At 43.4% G+C, this 9,937-nt stretch overlaps 1 protein-coding gene across 1 annotated transcript in view; it reads right to left on the minus strand.

The window, feature by feature from the left end:
* Nucleotides 1–452: 452 nt before the first annotated feature.
* The window catches only part of HIF1AN (hypoxia inducible factor 1 alpha subunit inhibitor), an 11,388-nt gene continuing 1,903 nt past the window's right edge, over nucleotides 453–9,937 (minus strand). Inside the window, exons 2-9 of the mRNA XM_008643884.1 lie at nucleotides 9,873–9,935; nucleotides 8,669–8,919; nucleotides 7,243–7,391; nucleotides 5,407–5,552; nucleotides 4,803–4,909; nucleotides 4,341–4,404; nucleotides 3,993–4,103; nucleotides 453–2,847 (exon numbers count right to left, since the gene is read on the minus strand). Coding sequence (XP_008642106.1) covers nucleotides 2,803–2,847; nucleotides 3,993–4,103; nucleotides 4,341–4,404; nucleotides 4,803–4,909; nucleotides 5,407–5,552; nucleotides 7,243–7,391; nucleotides 8,669–8,919; nucleotides 9,873–9,935 — 936 coding nt within the window. The 3' untranslated portion in view covers nucleotides 453–2,802. The remainder of the gene's footprint in view (nucleotides 2,848–3,992; nucleotides 4,104–4,340; nucleotides 4,405–4,802; nucleotides 4,910–5,406; nucleotides 5,553–7,242; nucleotides 7,392–8,668; nucleotides 8,920–9,872; nucleotides 9,936–9,937) is intronic.

Genomic DNA, 9,937 nt, shown 5'->3' on the forward strand with positions numbered 1-9,937 from the left:
ATTTCACTAATGGTTAGATTCCAAGATTGCTGTAGAGTTAATATTGCCATAAAATAACCAGTGTCTACCAGGTAGAGAGGACTCCATCTCCCAAGGCTGCTAACATACAGCACAGGTACACACAGGAAGCTTGCCCCCAAAATCTCCTTGACAATTAATTGAGTTCATTAGGCCTGGTTATGTAGTTTGCTCCATCACCCAGTCAGTGACAAGAGTATGGTGACACCATTCAGGTCAGCAAGGAGAGGAATTTTTCCCTTCCCACCAGCTTTCCCTTTCAGGCTCATGCAAGTAGTATGGAGAAAGTTGTGAAGACACACAATAATGCAACAGCTTTCACCAGCGAGGAACACAAGTGGAGTTGTCAGAAGGGCTGAAAGGTAGCTTTATACGCACATGTCCTTATGGAGCTCTTCTACACAGCCACTCACAAAATAAAAGCCACACCATTCTGTTGTTCAACATTGGTTGTATTTAAGAACTACACTTCAGAAGGTACCATGTGTTTGTCACACCCCACCCCCTGCACACACACCCCTAGCAGAGAACACACAGCTTCCCAATACCATGGCAAGGGGCATTGAAAGCACAAGGTGAAAAGGGAAGGCGGGGGAGTCAGTCCATCAGTGCATTGTAAATGAGCTTTCACAAAGTCAAGTGCAGCAAAACCTCTTCAGACACTTTAAAAGTTAGACCTTTGGCAAATAAAAGAAAAAAAAAAAGGATCCTAAAGTTCCCTAAGTACCATTCTCTCTCCACATGGGATATGAATTCCCACCCTGAGCTTCAAGAGTTGATGGTGTCTAACAAGCAGTACTAAGGACCACCATGTGCTGAATAAATAGCACAGAAATGGGATTTCATCTGAGCATCTTTGACCAAAGGGCACGTGCCCAAGATTCCTGGGAAGGCCTTGCTTTTGGCCAGTCAGGAGCTTAGCCTTCTTCCCCAGTTGTCCAAAGGCTGAGCATTGATAAGCATCCAGCTGAGTGACCTTCGTCTGGATCTAAGCACAGCTCTGGAGAGCCTGCAACATGGCAATCAGACTACTCAGTGACACATGCTTCTTGAACAAGGACCCTGTAGCTGCCAATTACACTTCATTTATTCTGACCAGTAAAGTAGCCAGAAAACTTGCCTCAGGACCTCCTGTTTGAGAAGCCTTTCACCTTTGTGAAAGACAAGCCCACTGCAAGTGGTGCATGAGCTGTCCCAGCAAAAGATAGGACCTGAGGCCAAAGATGGAGCACTTCTCAAGTAGCATGTTACACTTTTATCAGAACCCACATCAGAACAAGCCCAGCACAACAGGCAAAACACTGGGAAGTCTCAACAACACAAATTCTCCACTTTCTGGGATGAGATACATGGGCTATGAAACAGCTTCTTCCACCTCTAGCTCTTGGGACCCATTACAACCGCATCAAAAATACAAGACCTTTGCACCACCCCCCGAACAAGGGACAGCAGTGCAGCACACCTCAGGGAATAAAAAGCCAGCTTCCACATGAGCCTAAGGCTTCTGCATGGAAGAGGAGGAAAGCAAAATTATTCTTCAGAGTGATTACTGAGGACTCAAACAGAGACTTATCTGGTTCCTGTGCTCTGGTCTTCACTTCCCAGTCTGTCATGTCAAGTCCCAGAACACAAAAAGGATCAAGATAAACTTAATCACATTTAAACAAAAAGTCCTGAACTCTTTCACGTAACTGTACAAGGAAGAGAACCACACACTGGCATGGATTTATCTGTTGGACAGGAGCCACACAAAATCACACAAACGTGCGCAGCCACACACACTTGAGTTCTTGCAGTTTCAGTAAAAAGGGCACTTTCCTGTGTTAGTCTGAGGAGCCAGTACCCCTGCTGGGGAGAAGTGAGGCTCTGTACCTATCTGACACTGTGTTTTGACAGCTGAGCTCAGCATCCGTTGGAAATTTAATTTAAAAATGTGGCTTAATCATTCAAGACTTGGAGAGTGCCCTGGCATTTATGCATCTCCCTTCATAATGCTACATCCCCTTTTAACCACACTGCAGCTTCAGAAGAGCAGGAGAGAAGCCTTCACTCCCCAGAAAAAGCTGTCAGAAAGGAGATTTATCTAGACTCATACAAGACAGATGTTATTTGGAGAGCATTGGATTTGGTGCTCACACACTAGATAAATTCATTCTGATCTCTACCCTGCACTACATCCAAAGTGTAGGTGTCTTAGGTTGAACTAACTGAATCATTTGTCCAGTTGCTCAACACACACAGGCCATCTCACATGTTCATTTCCATTAATACGAAAAGGTGCCAGAGTTGAGCAGGGACAGGTCCTCTAACAACAGAGGACTGCGAAACCTAACATTTCCCACCCTGTATCTACTGCAGGCACCAACACACAAACCCAGCCAGGAGGTCCAAGCCCCATGAGGCTGAGGAAACAATATTGCTCCTGGTTATCCTTCAAGCTCTTCTTCATATGCCTGAAAACCCTGAAGTAACACATCCGAGCGCCAGAAGCCATGCTCCTTGTTGTGGCAAACAGGGCAGAGGAAAGAAAATAAACAAGTTAGTGAGCACGAATCCAGCTTCCAATAAGTGCAGACTCTTTCTTGGGAGGTTCAGTTAGATGAGAGTGGAGGATGAATAGGGTACTAATGGTTTTGCAGTTCCAGTAGCCCCTTTATTGTAGTGGGGGCCGGGATAGGCCAGGAAACCCATCAGTCTGTTAAGTGCTGCGTGCAATACTAGCGCTCAGTATCTTCCATTGCTTGTGAACAAAGCAGCTCCAACATCAGCCACGGGCACCAGGCATTAGTCATACCGGCCCTTAATCATCATATTCAACAAGGGACCCACCTGTTCAAAGCAAAAACAGATCATTAGCCAGGACAGTTACACACAAATGGCAGTGCAGAGCCTGCTCCCTCTGCATCACAGAGCCCAAGATACACTTAATCACTTCCAAAGTAGCGATAAAACACTGGGACACCCACAAACACATTCTTAAAATACCCTATCAAAATTGCAGGGTTCTCTGCCAACAACCAACTTCAAGAGACACCAAAACATTCCATCCAGGGTGGAAACATCCTTGAAACATTTTTACTTCCCACACAGCATTTGTGATTTCTAAGTAAACGCTATTAAAGGGAGTCAATAGTCATCAGGAGTTGCTTTTTTCAGGGCAGAGAAGGAACATTCTCACTCACTGAATCCTCTCTGGTCCCTGGGGTCAGTAAGAAGGGGGGCTAGGACTGATGATTTTGCTAAAGTTTTTTTTTCAGTCAAGACCACTTCCACATCTCAGCACTGCCTAATCACAGAGGGAAATTCAGCATGCTATGGCAGTAAAATAATCTCATGGGAGAGGCTAAAGAGGAGTTTCTGCACAGTGGTAAGGATTATGGACCATGGAAACATTTCTATCCTCAACCCCCATTTCCACTTTCAGATGATCAGATCTTTAAAGGCATACTCTTAGTACCTCAAGTCTTTTAGACTTAGTACGTCAGGGGGTTTTTTTAACATGTACCAGTTGGTTAAGATTGCAAAGAATTCAGAGATGAGCAAGACACATGTTGAAGAAGAAGCACATGACTTAATAGAGGAGATTTCTGTTATTTAAGAGACTTGGATTCAACATGTAAAAGAGTTTCCTTTTTATTGCAAATAATGGGTATCATTGCTGCACAGAAGGCTAAGAAGTGTTTGGGAACAACATTTTCCTGGCAGTGCCCAAAGCCAAAGTACAGTTTTTCCCACATACAAGAACAACTACTTCATTGTAGTGGTCCTTTCCAGAATTGTAATTTTAAGAGCTTGCCTTTTTGTAAGTAAATGACCTTCTGAAGACTAGAGGAAGAACCATGCATAGCAAAAGAGCAATCCTGCTTTCTCCCACCCTCACTGTGGCACCTGCAGAGCCAAGTAGCTGTCATCTCAAGTTTTGCATTATGCCTTAATGATTTCAACAGCAGTGACCACATGGTTCTTTTCCATACCTCCTGTGGATTTCCTAAGGCTTCTCCCAGCATCTTCTCAATGTTCCTCATTATCGCCACTTTCTGATGAGCCTTTAATGGATACTCAATTCTCTTTGGGGTTGGGGCACCCTGAAATACCAAAATGAGCTCATTTGCATGCTTCCTGTATTGGCAGCTTGTTCCACCTTCTCCCAGTCACCCAGTTCTTCACATACACAACTCAAAAGAGGAAAAAGTAGCTTCCAGAAGCAAAGGACTTGGTGCCATGAAGTTCTCATATTGACAAAGTGTGCCAATACATCTCTACCTGAAAAAACCCTCTGGGATGGAGCTATCCAAGCTGTGCTGGAAGGTGCTTATACTCACTTTGTACCAGAAGTTCACAGTGATGGTAATCCCTCCATTCAGGAGAGACTCAATGTGGTGCCACCTGCATGGAAATCACACAAAAAAAAGAAAAGAAACTATTGCTGTAGCTTATAGTGAAATACCTTGGATGATGAATTCAAACAGCACTAGACAAGCCTTGCCCTATACCTCCCTCATCAAGACCTCAAAACTTCTGGAAAGCTCTCCTTATTTAAATATAGATCTTTTTCTCATACATGTTATTGAGTACACGTACAATTAATGCGGTGTCAGGGAGAATTACTGTTCCCATCCAACAGACAGGAATTAGAAACATACCGGTCCAAGATATCACAGAAAATATCATGGTTGCTGGAGAAGTCAAAACAAAATACTCTAGGAGCCAAACCAACACTAATTAGCAGGAAACCTTTTAAACCCCTGTTTTTTATCACGGTGCAGTCCTGCCATCGTTCTTACCAGTACATAGGTATGTACAGCACGTCCCCAGGACCCACCACCGTCTCATAGCCAACCACATTCCGGAAGTTCGGAAACTTCTCATAGTCAGGATTGTCAAAGTCCACCTAATAGAAGAAAACATCAAGAAACTCAGAAGAACTTCCTGCAATAACAGTCCTCACTATTGGCTCTCAGTGTCAAATCATCCTGGTCTTCCTGACATGGCTTTTACACTCCCATTTGTATCTTAACTTCATTGCGAGGTCCTGCAGTACCCTCCAAGTACTATTTAGGTAGGAATCTTGCAATTTGTCTGTCAGCAAACCTGTGTTTGACCAAGTGATCAATGAAACAGAACAGAGAAGGCAGCAACTGCAGCCCCGTTGTGCTATCAGTAAGAAGATTTTTATGGCCCTAGCACTTGCGAGTTGGGACCAGACACAAACAGAAAACCACCAGTCCATCCACCAACGCAGCCACCACTTAACAGATCTGAACAGAGGTTTTGCAAAAGCTCAGCAAGTGTTTTGCAGCTTTAACTCCACTGCAGCTTCCTCCCACCTAGCATCTTTACAAATGCCCATTTCTGGCATGGAGCAGAGAAAAGATCTGCTACTCTCACCTGGCTCTGTCTGTCGCACGGATGGTGCACAGGATAAGGGTAGAGGCATTCAAACTGATCAGGAGGAAACAGGATACACCTCTTGTAACCCTTAATCTGAGCAAAGAAGTTCTGTTTTTCATCATAATGAGCTGGTGTCACAGTCCCTACACAGAGAGAAAAGATAATCAAGACACTCTCATGTACAGGTATGAAAGAGAGAAGCAAGTTACATTCCTTGCTAAAGACAGAAAATACACTCCCACATATTCAGAAACTAAACAAGGAAAATGACTACAGGAATGTTACAAACTGATCACACTATCAGTCAGCCTTTATTGAGCTGTTGCTACTCCACTTAATTTCCATTCTAAATCCATATTCAGCAACTTATGCTCTACAGGATAAGGATTTCCAGCTTGTTCCAATGAACAGCAGATGGTGAATGTTGACAGGAAGCTTCTTCATAAAACATTTTGTTTAAATGAGAAGTTGTGGAACGGACTATCAAAAATTATTAGTCTAGAGAAAAGGAGCTTAACAGTCAGATTTGGAAAAAAGTCTTAGAAGTTTTGCAAGAAAACAAGTAAAATCTCTCTCACCAGAGCTCCCAATAGCACCCGCTCAAGTCTGATTAACAGTGCTTGACTGTTGCCACTAGATCTTAAATTTAATCAAATCTTTAAATACAATGGGGCATTTTGTACCCCTCACAACTGCTTCCCAGGCTGTTTGCCAATTCAGATATTACTCTCTTGGCTTGCAAGAATTAAGATAACAGTTAACCCCGTAACTTCATTAAATAGATCATACAATCACATGCTGCTGTAAAGACATTCCTTTTTCTAGCACATGCTGGCTCAAGACAATTCCTTGGTTCTTGTGCAAAACCTATTAATAGGATTTTAGTGATTATATGGCCTGTAAGGAAGTGATGGTCCACTGTTTTTATAATAAGTTCTCTCAGCTACTAAAACAAGTGGCAAAGACAAACTACTGTAGATTGCATATGACTTGCTGCAAAAGGGAAAAAAACATCCAAGTTGTGTAATTGAACAATTATAATTAGATATGTTGGCCACATTGATTATAGGCCCTCCCACTCCACAAAATGGTGTACATTTCTTACCCAGTTACTGAGACTACTTTCTAAAAGAACGTTCTCCTTGCAAACAGGCTAGTGGTACCTCTGTCTTCTAAGGCACCTGCCTGTAAGTCAGGCTCCACATGGATTTGCAATTCTATTCTACCCAGATACTTTTAGAATTTACCCATCTTCAACATTCCCACTGTTCTCTAGCCTTTCAAGACAAAAACGTCAGGTCTTAATGAAAAGAGAATTCCTCCTCACAGTGCACCAGCTCCAATAAGAAAAAAGGCTTCACAAAATAATCAGATTTCCTCCTGGGCAGACATTGGACATACTCAGAAAAGCCCAGAAGTCTAATGCTGGTCAACTTGCAAACCTTTCTGCATTTTTAATCTGCAGACTCCAAGATTTTTAAATCTACAGCACCTGAAGCATGCAAACAGTAAAAGGTCCCAGGATATGATTAGCAGTTACTGGAAACACAGTCCCACAAGCATCACACAGAGCCTTTCCACAGGCACATTACATTCAGGCATTTACAGTACATGCCTGGCAAGATACAGGCTATGCCTTTCCTTGTTTCCTCTTTATAACCCAAGTTAAATTGTGACATCAGTCCCCTCCCAACCCAAAGCTTTAAACTACCTCCTCTGAAGGAACACATAGAAACTAGGGGAAAATCCATTTGAAAGACCTTCTGGAACTGAAATATGGAACTGCTGACCCAATCGTCTCCCTCTCCCCTCCAATCTGAGGAAGCTATTTACCTTCCATGCCAATAAGAAGCAAGTTAGAAGTCAGTTGACCCCAGCCACGTTTCCCTTGCTGCTTGTTAATCCAGTTCCAGTTGAAGCCAAGGAAATCCACCACAATCTTCCTTCCAACTGTGTCATTCAGTGTTTGCTGTAGATATAGCCTGAATTGTCCAAGAGACAAGCAGAAATTAGGTATTAAGCTCTGTCATGAACACAGACATACATACCTCTGTCTCTTCAGAAAGATTTCAAAACAGAGACGTACTTCCTAGAGATTCTGCTCTATCACTACACACCTTAAATACCTGTGGAAGGAAACAGTTTCAAAAAGTCCCCAAACTTTGCAGAAAGGTTCCCAGTACAGAATAGAACAGAAATCAGTTCAGCTTGAACGATTACAAGAGAAAAAGATAATTTTAAGCCAGAACAACCCTCTTGCAGGGCAGGAGGGGGAAACTCTAAACGGACTGGCCATCATCAAATATCAAATTATGTTCATGTCTAATCCCTAGATGAATGCCACCCCTTCTAACTAACCTGCAACATCAATTACCTCTTCCAACAGAAGTACATGAGGCAAAAAGAGGACTCAGGAGAGCCTGCACATTTCAGTATCAAGCTACTTAAAGCCATGTTTACATTTAGACATAGAGGATCAGAGGAATCAAGCATCTGTAACAACAGTCATAGTATTACAGACTACTGTCTGCAATGCTGGAAGAAAACGCATTTTTAAGAGTAAGGACTGCCTTCTCTCTTGGAACAAACACACTCAAAGCTGAGAAAAGAGAAAGGTACAGATGACAAGTGGGCATGGGTACAGTGTTGCTTCCAATTAAGACACAATTAAGCATCTGTAAGTCTTTTTAGAAGGCTGCAACTGAAAACACTAACTGAGGGTTTAAGTACAGCTGGTGATAGTTATATTCCATGTCCACCTGAAAGTCCTCTCAGTAACTTACAGCTCTGTTAGTGGCACAGGCCATCACCACCAGTACACAGCACATGTACAACCTGGCCTCGTATTTCCCAAAGAGCGTTAGCTCCAACTGCCTTGGGATTCTGTGGGAAAGCCTGAATGTCATAGCCTGTACCTTTTTATCAGATAACAAGCTTCTCTACCAATACCACAGTCTGCCAAAAGAAAGTGAAGCTTAATTCTTTCTCTATACAAACACTGCTTCACACAGAGGAGGGGAAAAAAAAAAAAATTCCTGCAGCCAGTGTGAACAGTTTTTTTGGTATGACTTTTTTAATCAGGTAACAAGGCTGATGTCAACTAGAAGCCCTGCAGGAAAAGCAAGGCTAATAAAGTGAAACAAACAAACAGTTTAAAAAGTTCAAGACACTTTAATCATCAACACTCACTGAAGAGAAACTTAGCCCCTACTTAGGCCTGAAGAAACAGAGAAACCTCCACACTCCATATATCACTTACCTCTCAGCACTCCCTTTTTGTTGTATTTCTTTGAGTCTGTCCACAAACTCGGCAAACTTCATCTCTTCCCTACTTGACTTGGGTTTGAAGTTCTTAAAATTGGCCATTTTCTTCTCATCGTAGTACAAAAACTTGTGTGTGCTGGCACTATACACTGAGAAGTCCCCATTACCAATGTTTTCCTGGAGGTAGTCCAGGTCCCATTTCAGAGCAGGATAAACCAGATTTGTATCTGTCAGCACCACCGGCTCCTGGAGAGAAACAGGAAGTTTACTGATTCAAGGACCACTTGAACTTAAGGAACACATTCACTACTGCACCCACACGACCTCCCCTTCAAAATGGGGAATTGGAAAAGGCATTTGAAGTAAACAGATACCTTGTTCTGGGGAGAAAAACGAACAAGATATGATAGAAAGTTCTAAGAAAGTGGTGGCCTGGGGTTACAGCAAGCTCCTGGTAGCAGTGGGACAGATGGCACTAGCTACTCAGCCCATCTCTATCAGCGAGATCAGACAAACATTAGCTGGCAACATTTCTGGGCCTGCTTGGTCCTGCCATGTAGCCAGGAGACACAGTAGATTCTGGCTGGTCACTTCCAGCTTCAGCTGTGAAGGGGTAAACGCCAGCAAGAAGATACCTCTGAATCCAGAAACAGAACTCATCTCTGTTCTCAGAGGATTGCAAATAACCAGCCATCAAAAAACCATCTCTTCTACAGCAAAAAAAGAACCATTACAAAAGGAACACAAAGGACATCGCCTACCTCCTCATCTACCAGCAGTAAGCAACCTAACCAAGGATGGCAGTGCTGCGTTCCCAAGCTGTGCATGCACAACGTTCCTTCTTGAAGACTTTTCTTAAAAAACCCAACTACCAAACCTACCAAAGCAAGACTGAGCTGGTACAGAACCAATACAAGAGCCACCACTGCAAAGCAACCTTTACACCTGTGGCTGCTCGTACTAAAAAACAACCAATACGTGTCCATGGTTTTACACAACGTTCCAACGACTTCCATCCCGACAACAAAGAGCTTAAAACAAACTTTTCCTGCAAATTTCACAACTCAACGCTGTAGTGTCGAAGAAAACTGTCCACTACAGCAAAGAGGAGCGGGACAGCGGCTACAACGGAGACAACGCGGTACCCCGGAGGGACAGGGCCGGGATGAGGAGGTGACTGCGCCCGGGACCCCCCTCACCTCGTTCTCGATGAGCTCCTCGGCGCGGGGGTCGCTGTGTCTGAGCCGCGGGATGGGCCGCGTCT

This window comes from Corvus brachyrhynchos, unplaced genomic scaffold, assembly GCF_000691975.1.
Source record: "Corvus brachyrhynchos isolate BGI_N302 unplaced genomic scaffold, ASM69197v1 scaffold61, whole genome shotgun sequence".
Taxonomy (NCBI): Eukaryota; Metazoa; Chordata; class Aves; order Passeriformes; family Corvidae; genus Corvus; species Corvus brachyrhynchos.